The sequence below is a fragment of the Lycorma delicatula genome, chromosome 2 (assembly GCF_047948215.1).
Source record: "Lycorma delicatula isolate Av1 chromosome 2, ASM4794821v1, whole genome shotgun sequence".
Classification (NCBI taxonomy): Eukaryota; Metazoa; Arthropoda; class Insecta; order Hemiptera; family Fulgoridae; genus Lycorma; species Lycorma delicatula.
Genome location: NC_134456.1, coordinates 113067334 through 113086732, shown reverse-complemented (window position 1 = coordinate 113086732; position 19399 = coordinate 113067334). Strand labels below are relative to the sequence as shown.

Sequence of the window (19399 nt, the reverse complement as noted above, 5' to 3'; positions counted from 1 at the left end):
GCAAAAAGCAATCTGCATAATAGTTCTATAAAAGTCTTGAATAATATCTATTTCTAGCAAGAAATCACTTATAAGAAAGTGTCAGAGATTAATTTTTGCCTTGATACAAATTTAGTGGAGTGGTATACAGTGGTATACAAGATATTGACTCAAAAGATTGTTATAAGAAATGATGAGAGGGTTATCAAAAGTTTCAAATCTGGTTTTATTTATTCTTTCTACATTTTTCTTGGATTATTGTAATTTTATACTGTTGATCCTAATTTGTTAATTTAGACTGTGAATTTTGTTTTTAGGATTAAAATCTAACCTTGAATTTAGTATAATTTTTTTGAATTACTAGCCAAAGAACTTGTTCTGTTTATTAATTTTTTCTTTTGAAAATGCCTTATAAATGTAGTGTGATACGGTTGTAAAATTGTGTTAAAATTCTTATATCTTGAATGACTAAGAAGTAAGATGTGCATATTACTCTGCTTAACTTACATATTCTTTTTAATAAATTAAAAAGAATACAATTATACATTGTTAAAATACATTTTAAGAATGAATTCTTAAAATTGTCATTTTTTTATTATGTTTGGTATCTCCTTTTTATATGATAATTTTCTTTTTTTAGTTTATAAAAAATATATGGAAAGATGATATTGTATTGGGTACTGTGCCTGCTTTTGAAAAAGCTGTTTCAAGAGTGCTAAGAGACATTAAAGTAGTCAGAAGGTAAGTTAAATTTTTATTACATTATGTCAACTCTTTAATTAAATTAAAAGAGGGAACTGACTTATATAAAAATGATGTTAAATTTTAGTTCTGGCTAGGCTTAATTTTCCTTTTTTTCACTTGCCTAGTTTTATTTCAATATTTAGCTCAAACAAATACACAGTTTATTAAAATAATGCCATATATTTTATAAGGAATCTTATGCTGGAGATGTATAACTATAGTTATAAAATATGAAATAGTAAAAGGAAAACTGCATCCTTTACAATCTAATGCCTCTGCAAATCTAGCACATCCTGGATGCTAGAAATGGTGTTAAATAGTAATGAAATTCCACTGTCTGAATACATGTAAACAAATCTATTCAAATCTTTGTGACTATTTTAATATTATGTATGTGTATCTCTCTTGTTATTTTTAGGAAGTTTCAACCAGTAACAATGGCTAAACACTATGAAAATAATTTAAGACGCTTAACAACAACCTTAAGTGATTATCAGGGTCGTAGAGGATATCCTAAGACTTGGCCAGTATCTCTTAAGGATTATGAATTAGTTGTTGAAACGTGAGTTATTTTTTATTTAAGCTTTTTAAATTGTGTAGTAGTTCTGTTTATATATATATATAAAAGCTCTTGATATATTTAATTATAAGCCTTAATAAGAAAGTTTGATTTTATTTATGTTGAAGTTGTACAGGAAGAAATTGCCCCATAAAATATTTATTCTGTTTGGTACATTATATATATATATATATATATGTACCAAAATTAATAAGTATATATTTAATATATTTAGAACATATATTAGTTATATGAAAATAAATATTTTTTGCAAAAAATGGATCCACTAGGTGGCGCTGGGGTCAAGATATTTTGAAAAATGTATTTATGGTGTGATTTGGCTCATAGTCAGAATATATATTAGTTATGTGAAAATAAATTTTTTTGCAAAAAATGGACCCGCTAAGTGGTGCTGGGATCGAGATTTTTAAAAATTTCATTTATGGTCTGACTTGTTTCATATTCAGAATATATATTAGTTACGTGAAAAGAAATATTTTTGTGAAAAAGTGAAGATGGGAAAAAATAAAAAGTGAAAGAAAGAAAGAGGTGAAGACATGAAGAGGGGTAGGTGTGATGATAGGAAATGGTGAAGAGGAAAAGAGGTAGGTTAAATTTTGTGATGTTCTGTAATATTCAATTTTTTATTGTTCAAACTTTCATTTGTGTTCATTTAACCTAATATATATACTCAAATCTAGCAGTAGCGAAGCATTATGGAGTCAGGTAGTAAATTAATAAAAAGTTAAAAATTAAAGATTCTTTTTAAAAAAATTACAATTTAAAAAAGTAGATTTCATTCATTCAATATGCTGCAGTAAATCCCTTACAGTTCAAAATTCTTATTAATTTAATTGTTCATCCCACCTTAATATTCCAGCATCAAACACATTACATCATATTTTTTACAAGCTGCAATGTATTATAAAGTTACTATCAGTGAATCACTTGAATTGGCTTGTATATGTAAAGCTGTTGCTCTTTGATTAAAGCTAATTTGAGTAGTATTTTTTTAAATTTCTAATAAAGATGTATTATACAAAGATTTCAGTTTTTTTTATTTTAAATATAAACTTTTATATTTTTTATTAAAGAAGTAGAGGAAAAAATTCTTGAAAATAATAGTAATTAGAACCGAACCATAAACACAATAAATAATTTATCTTATCTAAATTTTAATTATTACAGTATTATGTATATTTTATCTTTGAGCTTAGAGTGTGTTTGTTTTTTCTATTTATAAACTTCTTAATAGAAACATCAGTTGCATAGTTAATTATTTTCTGATGTAAATTTTACGAATGGACTTTGTTTTGTGATTATTTTGAAATAAACTTCATTAAAAAATTTTTGCTGTCTGAATATTAAGTATGAAATACTAATTGTAGTGTAGAATGATAGATTGTAGCTCGGTAATGAATCGTTATAGCTTGGTAAAAGCAATATTTAAAAGATAATCAATTTTTAAGTAATTTTTTGTTTGGTAGGAATACTATCACTGCTGTTGTGTTGTACTTGATAAAATTTTATTGTTTGAAAACAAGCAATTTCTTCACGTCATATCTGTGATAACAGAAAATAATTTGACTGTTTCTCTTGAGATACTTATCAGAAAGCTTTTGAATTCTATAGTTTTGTCAGAAAAAATTGTGATATCTTCTTGTCTTGGTACTAGGAGACTAGAGGTTAAATTGTTTATCATCAGCTAAGTATGTAATGGTGGGGTGATATTCAAGGGGTAATCACTTGTTGTTTCTTATTGTGATCAGTGACTTTGATCTCCCTCTCCTTGATATTATTTGCTGATTAATGGGGTGATATTCAAGGGGTAATCACTTGTTGTTTCTTATTGTGATCAGTGACTTTGATCTCCCTCTCCTTGATATTATTTGCTGATTAACTAGGTTGAACAAACTGGATGAGGTTAAAAATTCACAGTTTTCAAATACTATTGAGAAGACCCTCATTTGTTTTAATTTCACTAAGCTGTTATTAATGGATGAAGGAAAATCTATATAGGTAAGAGTCATTTTAAAATTCTAGGTATCATCTTGGATAAAGAAACTTTCTTGTGACTCATATTGGATTTCTTTGTCAGAGATTGAGAGTTGTATTCACTTTGAGAGCAGTTGAACCTAAAGCTAAAAGAAATTCTTTTATTGTGCATGTTTTGTCGTTTTGATTGAATTGTAATCATTCTTTATTGTTATGGGAAGGAAGCAATGTATTTAACCAAGTATTAACTTTATAAAAAAAGAATCTCGCACAATAGTCACAGAAAAACTGCACTCAAATCAAAATATATTCCCATGAGTCTTCATTTATATTTGCGAAATGTTTTAAAAATCTAAACTTAAAGCTTTGTTACATACTAGACCCTTTCTCCTCTATAAAGAAATCATTTGAATTTAAAAATATATGGTTTTAATTTAATTTTTTGATAGATTTAACAGTACTTAAAATATAGTATTTATTCACCTCCCTTGGATTTTTGTGCTTTTTATAATTAATGAATTATTATGCGGTTCTTATATATTTCCAGTTTTTACTTACATGTACATAAATACGTACATTATATTAATTCGATCAATCCAAGTACAGAATTAATAAAATAAAATAGGATGACACCTACCTTATTCCATAATCCAAGCATGAGCGCTTTCGCAAGTACCTCACATCAGTAGTTGCTCTATATAATTTTTCAAATCGTTTGTTGCAAATTACACATTAAAAACCCCTATACTATACATGAGATCTCTATTTAACTCTAAGTATCCATGATAGTTTTATTTCTGTTTTGATTTAATTGAAAAAGATCTTTTAACAATTTTAAATCTCATGTGTAGTTCAGGGTTTTTAATTTTAATGTGTAATTTGCAATGAACGATTTGAAAAATTATATAGAGCTACTGATCAGGTGAGGCGCTCATGGTACAAGTGCTCTTGCTTGGATTATGGAATAAGGTAGGTGTCATCCTATTTATTTTATTAATTCTGTACTTGGGCCGATTGGATTAGTATAATTTGTATAGTGCAGAGGAATATGATTCCCGAAAGGATCAATTTTATAAAAATAATTAAAAATGTACATATATATATATGTTGTATCTAACTTGTTCTATATATAAAATGATTTTTTTTTATAATAAAGGTATAATTTTTTTAAAAGTTTTATTAAATGCCTTCAGAATGTATAAATTATCCAGTTTATGTAATTGAATTAATCATATTACTTGGCTAGTAAATTTTTGAAAGTCATGAGCAATTTTAAAAGTCTGCCAAAAATTCTAAATAGCATGGCACTCAGAATGATCTTTAAAGAAGGTAATACAATTGCTGCTGAATGGCTATAGAACATTCTCAGCATTTTAACCTGCTGGATTAATAACAAAGATATATAAAAATTAATAAGAAGAATGACACCACTGCCCCATGAATGTTTAATTGAAATGCTTAATTTGATGCTGATAGCATTGTGCTATATTGCTTAATGTGTTTAATAAATTAACTTTTATTGCAAAAAGATGATTATACACAGCTGCCTTGAAGGATTCAGAATAATGCAGGAAAGATGTAAAGATACAAAGATGAAAATTATCATTATTTGATAAATAATTTATTTTTTTAATTTATTATTTTTTTTTTAGTGAGGCTGGTCCGTTAATGGTTTCACCTACTGGGCAGTTTATTGTTCCAGCTTCTTGTCCTTCATTTCTTTTGGTTAACTTTATTACTGAACATCTGGGACAGGCATCTGAATTTCTACAACAGTACAAAACGTAATTTCTTTATATTTACTGTATTTAAATAGTATTAATATTTTATAGTAGTGTATGACTAGTGTTCTTAACACTGTTGTATCATGAAATGATAATATATTAAATCTATTTCATCTGTCCTTACCAACAAATGTCTACCATATAATTTAAATTACAAAAAAGTTAAAAGATTATTGCAAAAAATTTTTATTGATTCAAAAGAGCTGTAAATAAAATAGATAAAGATGATTAAGACAGGAAATAAGAATGCAGCTAAATAATAATCCAATCATGGAGCTAAATAATATTTACTTACTGACAAAATATGAGTCATTTTTGAATTCTTTTTCTGCTAACTTTTGTAATAATTTACTAATAATGTCAAATTTAGTTATAATAGAATAAATGCAACTGAAACAAAGTTGTAAGTTTGATTTCCTGTTATGTATTATAATGTCTTCTAAGCTTTTAGAATTAGATGTGGTATAAATAAAAATGAGGTTACCTGGATGTAACAAGTTTACACATGTGCATGCTTATTTTGAAAAGTAAGGTAGTCCTTACTTTTCAGAAATAGAAAAGAAAACACCTTTTCTATCATGTACATTCTTATTTTACTTGTCATTAATGATTTCTGTGATTTTTAATTTAATCATAAGTAAGTAATAAAAGGTTTTTCAGTTGATCTCTCTATCAAGGTGTTCTTCTGTGTGAATATTATGAGTTTATTGCGTATTATTGACCATTTGGGTGGAAAATATGTACCCACTTTTACTGGATGAACTAGACTACTTTTATTGTAATATTTTTACCTTTATTTCATTAAAAAAACTAATTTTCAAACATGAGATTTGGTAAATATTTTGTTTTGAAAGGTATATACTATATAATTTAAACAGAAAGAAGTATCTTCACATTTGCCTATAGCAGCATTTCTCAACCTTTCAGTATTTGTTACCCAATTTTCAATCATAAACTTTCGTCGCTTTCATACAATAACAATATAAACAATAATAATGTATTTTAAGTATTTTGATGCTAAAGCTACACTACAACCTTACAAACCTTACAATTTATCAAGAATAAGTAAATTTATTGATACTTTGCGATACCAATCCGCTGCATTTACAAAACCAGTGTCGATGCCTCTCTGTTGCTTTCTGTCTAGACATTCACCATATCAGATATTCTCACGGCTTCATGAGAAGTTGTGATTTGTCTCGAACGTTCTGGAACATCTGCACGACCATCTGCGGAAATGTGTATAAACGCTGCACCTCATTTAATTCCAGCCAGTCCCAGTTGTTGATCCTTCTATTGCTATCAAATCTTATCGTGAATGTGTATATTGTAATTTGTGTGTTAATTGCAATCCACAGTATTAAATATTTGTGGCAGTAGATTTATATAGAATCATGGATAAACCTTAAGTGGATGTAAGTGAACATTGGACGATAGTGAAGAATCAAGTGCACAGATGAGTGTGGTTCCAAAAATAAAATCAAAGAAAATATTCTCAAGAATACTTAAATTTTGGGTTTACCAATGCTGAAGTAAATGAAGAAGAAATGCCTCTGTGTGAGCAGACAGCATGAAACATAATAAACTTAAATATTTGAAAACGCTTCAGTGAGTAACATAAACCCCGAGAATCCTTCAAACTAAAATTAAAATCATAAGAAAAGTAAACATCATTTTTTAAAAAAAAATTTTGTCTTAATGAAAAAGCTTTACTTGCCTCTGTAAGAGGCAAGTAAAGCATCATTGGTAAAGAGTTAATTTTGCCAGCTGCAATTGAGATAGTAGGAACTATGTTTAGAGATAATTTTGTCAACCAATTCTAGAGTTCATACCTCTATCAAATGATACTGTTGCCTGTCGGAAAGTTTTTCTCGAAAAGCTGCCTATCAGCTTTTCGGGAAGTTGAGTGACAAATTGTTTTTTAATTCAGCTTGATGAGGCAACAGGTAGCAAGAAAAATGCTCATTTCATTACCTACATTTGATTTTGTGATTGTATGTCGGCAGTAGAAGAACTACTTTTATGCAAACCAATAGAACTCAAAACAACAGCACTCACGCATTATTTGCTATCTTAAATGATTTTATAAATGAGGCAAACATAGAAGTGAAAAATTGCATTGGAATATGAACTGACGTGCTCATTCAATGTCTGGAAGATTCCAAAGTATACACGCACTTGTGAAACAGAAATCTCCACAGTGAGTCTGGACACATTGCATGATCCACAGAGAAGCTCTGCTTCCAAAGAAATTAGTCCTGGTCTGAATATTGTGCTAGTAACGGTTGTAACAATAGTCAATTTTATAAAAATGAGACCCCTAAAATCAAGAATCTTTTTTGCACTTTGTAAAGACATGAGTGCAGTACATCCTGACCCCATAGGGGAAGACATCCACTATGTGATAGGTGTGGTCACAACGCCTCCCCCTCTCTATGTAGCCCATATGGGTTTTACCTGAGGTCATCTTCAAAACCTTGGCAAAAAGCATGTCTCAGCCTTGTTCTTGCCTCAGTCTGCATATCACCGATACATTTTATCTCTAAAAAACAACAAAAATAAAAACAAAACACATGTTATGTTAATCTCAAACAAGACTGAGTGAACAAAATATGGAAAGGAATTGAAATCCACTACCTATCTGAAGGTAAAAGATATAGTACATTCAGCATTACTATTTTATTGTGAGACAAGAATCGTGTGGAAAATTTCTGCAATTTGTTTATGAATTAAGAGATGAAATCGCCATTTTTCTAGATGAGGAAAACCGATCAGAAGCCGAGAAGTTTCAAGATGGTTTATTTGTGGTGGAATTGAGCTTAATATCTTGAATATTCAACTCCAAGGAGTAAATTCACGTATGTTTGGATATGAATGATAAAGTTAATGCTTTTTGTAGAAAATTGGATTTGTAGAACTGAAATTTAAAGCAAAAAACCTAGAAATGTTTGAATGAATATGTTAAAATTTACAAGACTGAAGAACAAATGAAAATTGTGTTTTTGTAACCATTGAAATTCATTTAGCCATGCTGGCAATGAATTTTAATGTATATTCTTAGGCACAAAAACTGTGTGGGAGTGAACATGTAATAGTTTAAAAAAATAGTTTTGTCTTTTATATTAAATGTATTGTTTCCTCACCCTGCTCAATTGTTTCATTTCTAATCCATGTGCATAGCTAAAATGTAGTTTTTCTTGAGAGCTTTTGAAAATTTGTAAATATTAGTCATTCAGTAATATCAACATCTTGTGTTGGTCTAGTCTTTATAACGTAAAAGGTTATAGCTGAATTAATAATCAGAATAAATGTTGACTTTCTTCTTTTTATCTTGAGAATTTTCTACAAAATACACAACCGGTAATACTATATTTTAAGAGTTTGTATTTTTTTTATTTGTATAGAAAAAGAGTAAAGCATTAAAAGGAAATTTTATTCTAATGACCCAATACAAACTTAAAAAATTATTGGATCGGTCAATATTTGGCTGCTTTTATAGGGAGGGTGATTATGAAGAGTATTGAGGGGAAATTTTTACTGCTAAGTAGCTACTACTTCATCACTGATCATGCGGTCTCCCTTTATTCCTGATGTGACCTTGGCTTCTGAACACTCTTGAGGATTATGATGGACCCTGTCCAGTACCAGTAGTTAACAGTAACTAACTAGTTAGTGTTATTTCTAGCTTTAAGCATCATGAGCTAGGTAGTGCTAACATATTGACACATCAATCCTATTGGTACTATATTTTGCCTCGCCCCTTATATTCTCATTTTCACTGTATTAATTCATTTTGTTGTATAGCTCAATTTAAATTCAATGCAGAATGAATATCATTTTACTGTTCTAAGTACTACAGATATTGTACTTAAGAATCTTTATTTATACATATCATTTGAATTGTACATAATAAATTCAAAAGTTAACGTTGTTGTACTTTCTAATTGAAAGTAGTTAAATTTAAGTAGAAGAGAGTTTGTTTCATTTTATTACATCATGTAATGAACTAAAAAAAAAAAAAAACAACAATAAAAAATAAATTTATAACTTTCCACCAACAGTAAGTGACAATAACAGAAACACATTTCAATATGACTACATAAATGCTAATATTCTTTATGGAATTGTTGCAAAATTAATTTAATAGTGTTAAAAACCTATTTGCACTTGATATTTATTAAACTAAATTAACACATCTATTATAAAAACAAAATACCTGTTTTAAAAAAGATGGAAAAGGAAGACATCATGTGATTCTTATGTCAAGATACTTTAGGTGTATAAGAACTTTATGAAAATTAAATTCTGCTTTTTAACTTTTTTCAAACTGTTTATGGCTATTGTGTTGGTAACAAGATTGAGTTACAATATAAGATTAAGGTTGGAATTGTTGTTACAATGCTATAAACAAAAAAACATCGTTTGATTAAAATATATCTGCTATTTGATGTTTTTGTTGAATTTTGTTTTAGTAATAAAGATGTAGAAAATGAACTGTTACGAAGATGTGTTACTGAATTGAAATTAGCAGCTTTATCAAAAGATGATTGTATTACACCAAATTTAATGATCCAATGTTGTCAGCAGTTATTGGCTAAGAAAGATGAATTGGGAATTCAGCTACAAGGAGCTTATTTGTATATCACGAATTATTATTCTGTTATGTCTGATGGCCAGATCTGTATACCTTGGAATTTTAAGATGTAATCATTTATTCATTATTTTTTTAAGTGATTTATTTATTGAATTGTCCTGCCTATATAATTTGTAACTAATGTTTAAAGTAATAAATTAGAGGTAAATCTATGTGTTAGTTTATTATTACATTTTTCTGATTTAATCTTCACCCTGTAAGGTTGAAGCTTTTGCTTGATACATTGTTAATTTTATTTTATTAATATAATTACTGTTAAAATAATATTTAAAGTCCTTTTTGGCAGTTTTAAATTACAGTTTCTGAGAACTGGTTTTTTAAATTTAATTATAAATCTTCAGACATTAGTTTAACGTTTTTTGTTTTTTTTTTATTTATCTTAGTTATTTTCTGGGTAATGATTAATAAAAGTTGAATTATAAAAATTACATAAGATATAATATCAAAAAAGGTTTAACATGTCATTTTTGATTGAAATTTATCTCATTCAGTTTTATTAAAATAATTTTATAATCATTATTATTTTTAAAGATGATTTCTTTTAGAAAAATTTAAGCTAATGACATTATTTAAATATTCTTTAATTGCATCTTTTTTTACACATTTATTATTCTTTTTATATGCTGTAGAAAGGTAAATTTTTAATGCATGCATTTTAGTTAAAATTATTTATTTCTTGTAGTTAGTAATATAAATGTTATTGAAATGAAATGTAGTTGACCTCTGTATTGGTGCATATTATTTGTGCCCAAAGTTTTTGTGATAGTTTGTGCTGTTCATTGATGATTAGTGGGGAAGTTTTATAATATTATTTTTCCAAATTTATTTTTTTTGGCATAAAAGTTTCATACTAAAACCGAATTCACTGAGGTATTTCCTTTCCTTATAAATTGATTTGTATTTGTCATATTCTACATGGTTGTGAGAAACAAAAATTATCTTGATTTTATGTTCTACTTATTTATATTACAGATTTTAAGTACTGTATTACAACATTTTAGTCTTTAAATAAATTCTATTTACGTAATCCTAGATTAAATTACAATTGATTTGATGTAACACAATAATTAACAGGTGTTTTTATTTGTACCTGTACATATGGCATTTCATAGTTAAAATTGTTGCAATATATATATATATATATATATATTTATTATAGATTTGTCTTAGTTTAAATTGTATTATATATATATATTATAGATTTGTTTTAGATAAGCATGATTATTTATTGAAAATAAATTTTAAATATTTTAATTTTTGATTATTTTCTTATTTATTCAAGAATGCGTTTTTATCCTTGTCTGAAATACCTATAATGCAACTGTGGTATATGTAAACAGACTATTCACCATATTTTGGAGGAGTACTGTGTTACAGCATTTCCTAATCATATTGTTGACTCTCTGAATGTGTTAATTGGATGCAATTGAATATCTTTTAACCTAAATGAATCTTTATCATAGATATCTTGAAACCTTTTTCTTTATTATAAACAAGTTTAATTATCTGGTGTTCCTCCGGGTGCCAGTTTTTATCTTAATACTTGTAAGGAAACAGTCTGCCAGATTTAAAAAAAAGTGCTTGAAAATTGTATTCATAATATGGTTTTACTTATTTAGAGTATAAGTTCAAAAAAGTTCTTTTTGCTTTAATTATTGCTCTCTAAAATATTTTTATTTAAATTGAAAATTTTTTCTGTATTCCATGCTTAGGAAGCAAATCATAAAACAATTTTTCCAGAAAGACTGTGAATTACAATTTAAAATTAAATTAAAACTTTAGAGAAAATTTTTTATAAATTTTATTTGTAAAAAGGACCATTAAAATGGAAGAAGTCCGATTCTTTACTCTATTTATTTATTTTTTATAAGTGCACCCTGAACAATTAAATAGCCAAAATTTTATTTTTCATCAAAAAGACACTTTTTCTTTTGATGAGATGTGACTTAATTGACTGCTTGTCTTCCTGAAAAGTATATCAATTTTCTTAATTGATTATGTTTAACATTACTTGTATCTAATTTTCTACAATCAAATTGTAAATAGTAAAATTTGCGTGCAGTTGAAATAATTTTTGGGGAGAAGCTTAATTTAGTGAAGATTTTTGCAGAAAAAACTGACATTTGGAATGTACATACTGTAACAAATTAGAAATTTTCTTGAAAAACTTTAACCTAACTCAAGCATTCGAAGAAGGTTTTATTCTTTTTATTTGAAGAAAGTTTCATTCATAAAATAAATGTCTTATAATAATGTATTAACTATGATTTATTTGTTTTAAACTTATAATGAAAAATTATGTTTCACCTAATTATAGATTAATTATGAAAATATATAATTTTATATTATTTCTGATATCTTGAGAACAGTTCATCTGCATTTGATGTATGAAATACTGAAATAAAATTCAGTTTGCTTTTTAGTTCACTTTTGCAGGAACCATTATTTTTAGAATGTGATTTAGTTTTCTAACTCAAAATCAAAACATTAACAGGAGAATGGCACTGGTAGAAGTTTGAGCCTCTCTGTTTTAAGTGTTATTACTTGTACAACAATAAATTTACCTGGGGTTAATTTATGCCTAAAATCGTATTCAAAGTTCATTAAAAATCGGTGGCGAAATCTTTCTCTAGCTGTAACTCGAAAACAAAAAGCTTCCAGACCTATTTTTAAATGAACTTTTTCCATTATTTTCACCAGTAGAAAGTGTTTTGAAAATTTCTTCGTCTCTTCATGGGACACCTGTATATATAAAATGTTGTGTAGTTTTTTCTTATTATTGGATACAACTTATTTTGTTGTGTGATTTATATGTCATATACTAAATAAATTATAAACATCTTCCCAAGTTTTGTTGCTATAAAAATAATTTTTGGGGATGAGCTTAATTTAATGAATTGCTCTTATTTAACCTTAATATGTTACAAACAACAGGCTTGTTTTCTGCTCCAAATGCAACACTGTAATTGTTATAGAACAATGTTATTGACAACTTCAGAAGATCTGAATGTTGGGTGGTTCTCCTAAATAAAATAGCTGAGTGCTTAAGGAATATTTTCAAGGAATGTATTAGGTCTTTAATGATAATAGAGGTATGTGACCATTATTTTTGAGATACCTTATGGGACTTTTTTTTTTTACTTTTAAGGCCACAAAGGACCACTTTAGTCAGAGTAATTCAAGTCATTTTTGCCGATCTTTTAGCCTTTAAGCTCTTAGCTTTTACTTTCTCCCAATATTTAGTCATTCTTAATGATCTTGCTTTACGATCCTCTTCTGAATAAACCCTTTTTATATAATTAAAAGTTCTTACTTTAAAGTTGGTATTCGGATCTTTAATAAATTTTAATTTTTCGGATTTGTTAAGTAAATCTTTGTAAGTCAAATTTAATTCTTGCATGTTTTCTTTAATTTCTTTAATCCATAATGGCGGATTTTTTAAAGACCAAAATTGATTGATAATTCTCTTAGTAATCCTATCCTGCGGTAATCTTAACAAGTGTGCACAGAAAGAAATTCGCTTCTTTTTCATAGTATCAATTAAGGATTCCAAGTTTTCGTACAGAAATTTATTAGGCAATAATCTGTACTGATTTTCGTGTTTATATTTTATGTTTATGCAGGTTCTAAGAATCCTGTGTTCAACTTTAAGCAAAGGTACAGTCCTATTTTTCTGATTTAATCTAAATAAAGTCTCGCTCGCATAAGTAACTACTGGTTTAACCACAGTTTTGTAATTTCTAATTTTAGTGTTAATCAAGAGCGATTTTTTGTTGTATTTTTGGTTACTTGTAGCACTTTAAATAATTTATTAAGTTTTTCAGTCCAATTTTGTTTTTTGTTACAATTACACATAATAATAATGGAAACGTGGAAATCCTTGCAGAAGCTTTTAATAAGCTTTTGAACTGCGAAGAACCAAAAGATTTACTAGAAATAAGTGTTATTACAGAAATTAAAATGCCAGAATCAATCAGAAAACCGCCGACTTATAAAGAAGTAGAAAATGCACTTAAAGAACTTAAAAATAATAAATCAAGTGGAGAAGAGCAAAGAGATGCAGAAAAATGCAGGAGAATCAGTTAAGAAATCTTTGCATAATTCTCTGGTTAAAATTTGGGAATCCGAAAAACTTCCAGAACATTGGACGACAGCTATATTATAATACATCCTTTACACAAAAATGGCGACAAGACAAATCCGGACAATTATGGTGGATTTTGTTATTGTTAAAATTACAATAACGAAATTGTAATTGTAACAATTGTGTATGTGTCCATGCACACATACACATGGACCTTTATTATATTACTAATTTTTAAAATATAATTTACTACTTTTAAAATATTGCACTATCTTAAAAATCTTTAAAAAAAACTGCAGTGTTTTTAGCCAGTGGTGGTCATATTTCATAATGGATATACACACACACACACGCGCATGCATGCATGCATGCACATGTTAAAAGGTAAACAAACCATTTGTGTAGTGTATTACATTTTATAGGCAGAACCTCATACACAAATGAGACAATTCTTTTCATAAAATCTAATTATGACACTTGTATGCTGTAAATCATACTTCATGGTAACTCTTTCAAAGTTTTTGAATTCAAAACGTTGATTCAAATTTTGTTAGTACTCTCCTTGACTATTAACTAATTCATTTTTTGCATATTTTATGTAATACTTTCTTTCATTATAAAAAAAATATCTATAACTAAAACTATTTTAGCTATCTAAATATCTAATAGCTAAAACTTATTTAAATTTTACATCATATACTAGGTAGTCAGTGAATGATTATGTTGTTTGTAAAGGAGTTCTTAAATAAATTTACAGCATTTTAAAAAATACTTTTTTTTGTTAAGTCTTGACATTTATTTTCTGTTAACAGTAAAAAGTGTTAACTTAAAAAACAATAAAAGTATTAAATAATAATATAGCAGTAATCATTAGTTTGTGTATCTTATAATAATATGTTTACCAGTATTTTTATATCACAGCGAATCACCTACAACATATATTAAAACTATATTTAGGTGTAATATAAAGTATAATCATTATATTTCTATAATGAAGTAGCATTACGAAATGAAATAAATTTGATTTTATAAATTTAGTGGTTTCTTAAGCATAATTGTAAAAAAAACTGCTGACAATTAATATAATTTTAATTTTATCACCAGTGTTGTAATTAATTGTGTTGATTGGTTGTATTAAAGTATTTACTGATTAAAAGTGCAGTTATTCAATTTTTGATAAAATACTTTCTAAATTCAGATTCTTTATAATAAAAATAATAAAAATTTATCTAAGTATTACTAAATAATGATTGCTAACAAAAAATTATATATGTAACTGTTAATGAGTACAGAACAAGAATATGTTTCCCAATGTTGAAAATAATAAAATTGACATTTAATTTTATTATTTGATCAAGTTTGGTATTTTTTTTTCAGTCTTTGAATGTTTATAACATTTATAATTAAAATTTATGTAGAAAGATAATAATTAGTAATCCTGAGATAGTAAATGTTATATCTAAGCCTTTTTTTAAGCTGTTGATTATAGTTTAAATTTCTTGGTTGTAGTTTTTTTTAGTCAGTGTTTGTGTAAAAAACAGGATTGTAGAAAAAATGTCTGTATTTTCCTAGAATATTTTTTCTAAAAAGTTCTGTTTATGTATATTGAAAAATGTTAGTTTTAAAAACTCACAGCTCAGTAGATTCACATTAAGGAATAAAAATTACCGTATCTCACAATTAGTTGGGTATCTTGTTACTGTGATTAAAAGAATAATAAAATTGGAATTATTTGTTTAGATTTATAAAAAATAAAAATAGAAGCCTAAAAATCTTAATCTATTTACTTATTCAGGTATACTTCTGTACTGACTATGACTTTGGTGATCGTCATATGAAATATGTTGAAGGAACATTCATACTGTCTATTACAAAGTCATAGATTCCTCAAGTTTTAATATGAAAATAAAAGTGAATGCACGTAATAATTACACAATTTTCAGGATTTAATTTTATTGTGATCCCTTGTACCACATTTATAAGACAAAAATGGAGTAAGGGCCTTTTTTCTATAAAAAAACAGCTTGAAAATTGGGGTGATTCTTCTACAATGATTTCATATTTTAAGATTTCTTTTTTCTAAGAAAGAGTTGATTTTGACAAATATTAGAATATTAGAGCTAAAAATTAATCTCGTAACCAATGCATGTATGGGCAACGAAGATGTTGGACAAGGGAGTATTGTGATTAAAAAGATGGCAATGTTATTTTATTTAAGAAATCATTAGTATTGCTTTAGATAACTTAGAAGATGATACTCTTATTTTCTTGTCCCTCAGTTTATCAGATGATGAATAACAAATTAAAATACTTTTTAATAAATGAACTAAAGCAGAAAATAAGATCTTGGGGTCATAAAACTGTTTATTTAACAAACTGTTACTGTTTTTTTGAAATGTAACTTTTGAAATATTGTTAATAATATGAGATGAGTATGTCAGTCTGTCTCTCTCTCTCTCTAAATATATATATATATATATATATATGTGTGTGTGTGCACAGAACTGATATTTACGTCTCAGTCTTTAATTCAATATAAATAAATTATGTTGAACCTCCTCGTCATTCTTAACTGCTGTCAGTGGAAATCTGTGTAGCAACTGAAGAATTCTATTTTATTGAAGGAATTGGTAGAATTTTAAATAAGAAATTCATAAAAAAAAGGTTGTTAGAAATAGCCAGCAAATTTTTTTATGTTAAAAAATTCATCACCATAGTGTATTTGCTGTGACCCACATCCCTGATATCAGCAGTGTCATTTAGCAGTTTCTTTTGGGTTTTAATTACTTTCGTTTGCTTTCTGATCATTTTTTATTTGATATCTTCTTTTTTTCCTTCTGGCCATTCTGTTACACTTTTATCAAACTACATGTACTCTTTTTATATATGATGCAAATATTTACTCTAATTTTGAAAGGTGTCATTTTCTTTCCATTCATTCTTATATCTATCCAATAATAACTGTTTCCTTGTCAATAATCTAGGATTGGACCGTACTATAAAGTTGATTATTTATAAATTGGTGTGTATAAACTTATAAGGAAGTTAGTTATAAAGGATGATAGAAAGTGTAATGTGGTGGTTATTATGGGGCAGAGAAGTAGTGTCTTGCCTTTAAAAATTAAGATCCTGGATTTAAATTGTGCTCAGTATCTAAATAAAAAAAAATAATGGGTCAATAAAATGCAAATTTGTTAAATTCATTATATTAATCAGAAAGAGGAAATGTGCAGAAAGTGTGATGTAATGAATTAATCTATCTTTGCCATTACAAGAAACAATATAAAGAGTAAATAAAAGTAGAAGTTTTATATATATACTTTAAATGAATGAAAGAAGACTGATTTATGTATATGATGTTCACATTCAGAGAATTATTTGCTATCTCTATTTACTGATGTAAATATTTATACAGAAGCAATAAATTTATGCATATTTAAGTTATTCATTTGTCATTTAATCATAAATCACTTAAACAGACTTTATTTGTTAAATAAAGGGTTTTCATAAATTATTTCATAATTTATATAATTTTAATAAGGCTGGTTATCAAATTTTTTACTAAGAAACATTTCAATGATGGCATATATTACTCAATCTGAAGGATTAAATACACCTTACACCTCTACCTTATATCTTAGACTTCTACTTTATTTAAAATTATTAATTATAATAATCTTTTTAAATTTCATTGATAACAATTTTGGTATTTAAGAATAGAAAGACTGGTACCATCAAGTACTTTTCTCTATTTTTGATTATTTCATCTAAATTGTAAAAATATATTTTTTAAATAAGAGAAGTAACTCTTAGTGTTTTTTTCTGATTTTCATTGATTTGTTTGTATCAAAAAGTAAAATACGTTATGTTCTTAATCATCCAATACATGTCTACTTGCATATGTTCCACACATCATGCAGCTTATACACACTTGTTTAAAATAAATTATTTGCAATATTATTTTAAATAATTAAGCCTCAGAGTGAGAGGAATTTTCCACTGTAATTGTAGGACTTTCATTTGAAATTGTATAAATGTTGCATGCTTGTTGCAGTATAGCATTATTGCATACACCATCTCTCCAGATATTATTTTCGTCATCATTTGAAATAGTTTCATCATGTCTGTCATTATCTAGAGATGCTCCAAAATCGATTACACTACCTAGAGAATCTCGTAATGAATTCTCATAATTATCAAATATTAAAGCTGATGAAGTAGGCAGTGTTTCATCTGTTAAAATTGAACGATCTGAAAAAAAAAAAATTATTTATTAAGGAAGTTTTAATAAATCACATTCATGCAATAAGGCCACTAAATACAGAATTGAATGAAAAGAAATATATGTACTTAATGTTTTAAAATATTTTAAGCTAGAGTAAGAAGAGTTGTCTGCATATCAGTTTCTTGCCATGTAAATATCATAGTCTTTGAATAGGACTGCGCCAGAACTTGTCAGGTAAAATAAAGATGATCAATGTAATAATATGCTGCTCCATTAGTCTATATTGAGGTTTAAAATGGAAAAAATTAAAATGGGATAGAGAAAATTTATATTTTTGAATCAAAATATATGAAGGGTATATAGGAACAGGTAAGGATAGGTACATAAGTGAGAAAAGACCTAAACGTATTTCAACAGATAAAAAAGCAGAATATTGTGCTGAAATGGATAAATATTATTCAGACTAAATGGCTTTGACTATACCCTTGTCCTGTTGTCTATACCCCTTATGACAAATGTCACATCTTCATTTGATGATCATTGAATGGAAGATGATGAACAAATGCTTAACTGAAATATATAACTGGATATGGACGACTGGAGGGAGGAGGCTCAAAACAGGGATAAGTGCAGGCATATTGTGAGCATGATCTGGAAATACTAGAGCTTAATCTTCAGGATCACAACTGTCAGAAAGTAAGCAATTCTTTGTATTGGATTCTTTTCTTTTAAAGAGTGAGTCAGAAGTTAAATTTGATCTTAATCCTGAACTTATAACTATACAATTGACATATTACTGGAACGTAAAAATTTTAAAAACCAGTTTAACCTTTATTATTTTTTTTAAATTGTTCTTTTGGTTTTCATTTTTCAATGAACTATTATCTAAAAAGATGCAAAAATCCAAACAATTGTTGCACAGATTTCCCCAAGTCCATAGGAGAAGATATGATTATTTTAATAAAGTAATTTATTTTATAGTATATATATTTTAATTTTTGGCACATTTGCTGAGTTTTATTAATTATCATAATCAGTATATATAGATTAATCACTAAATACAAAAAAATTAATTGAATTGTTAAGTACTATAAAAAAAAAAATGCATCTGATTTGACACTTGAATGTAAAATTTTATTAAAAAGGCCAACATATTTTACAACACCTAAATATATACTACAAAATTATAATTAATAGTGTTTTGATGATGATATACTCATTTACCAAGGCACACAATACAATGTAGTATATTCTTCATACTTATCAACAAAGTATACCATTTACTGCAGATTATGAATTCAACAGAGTTCTTAACATTCTAGACCTTACCATCTTTAAAGTAAACAACAAGCAGACTTCAAAATTTAGAGAAAAC

At 27.1% G+C, this 19399-nt stretch overlaps 2 protein-coding genes across 4 annotated transcripts in view; one reads left to right on the top strand and one right to left on the bottom strand.

The window, feature by feature from the left end:
* Positions 1 to 10969, top strand: part of LOC142319143 (T-cell activation inhibitor, mitochondrial-like) — a 33010-nt gene extending 22041 nt beyond the window's left edge. For both annotated transcript variants that reach the window (XM_075356107.1, XM_075356106.1), the window contains 4 exons: positions 620 to 720; positions 1142 to 1285; positions 4930 to 5061; positions 9534 to 10969. In XM_075356107.1, the coding sequence (XP_075212222.1) occupies positions 620 to 720; positions 1142 to 1285; positions 4930 to 5061; positions 9534 to 9768 (612 nt within the window). In that variant the 3' untranslated portion in view covers positions 9769 to 10969. The remainder of the gene's footprint in view (positions 1 to 619; positions 721 to 1141; positions 1286 to 4929; positions 5062 to 9533) is intronic.
* A 3612-nt stretch (positions 10970 to 14581) lies between these two features.
* Positions 14582 to 19399, bottom strand: part of LOC142319142 (uncharacterized) — a 150103-nt gene continuing 145285 nt past the window's right edge. For both annotated transcript variants that reach the window (XM_075356105.1, XM_075356104.1), the window contains one exon: positions 14582 to 18050. In XM_075356105.1, the coding sequence (XP_075212220.1) occupies positions 17770 to 18050 (281 nt within the window). In that variant the 3' untranslated portion in view covers positions 14582 to 17769. The remainder of the gene's footprint in view (positions 18051 to 19399) is intronic.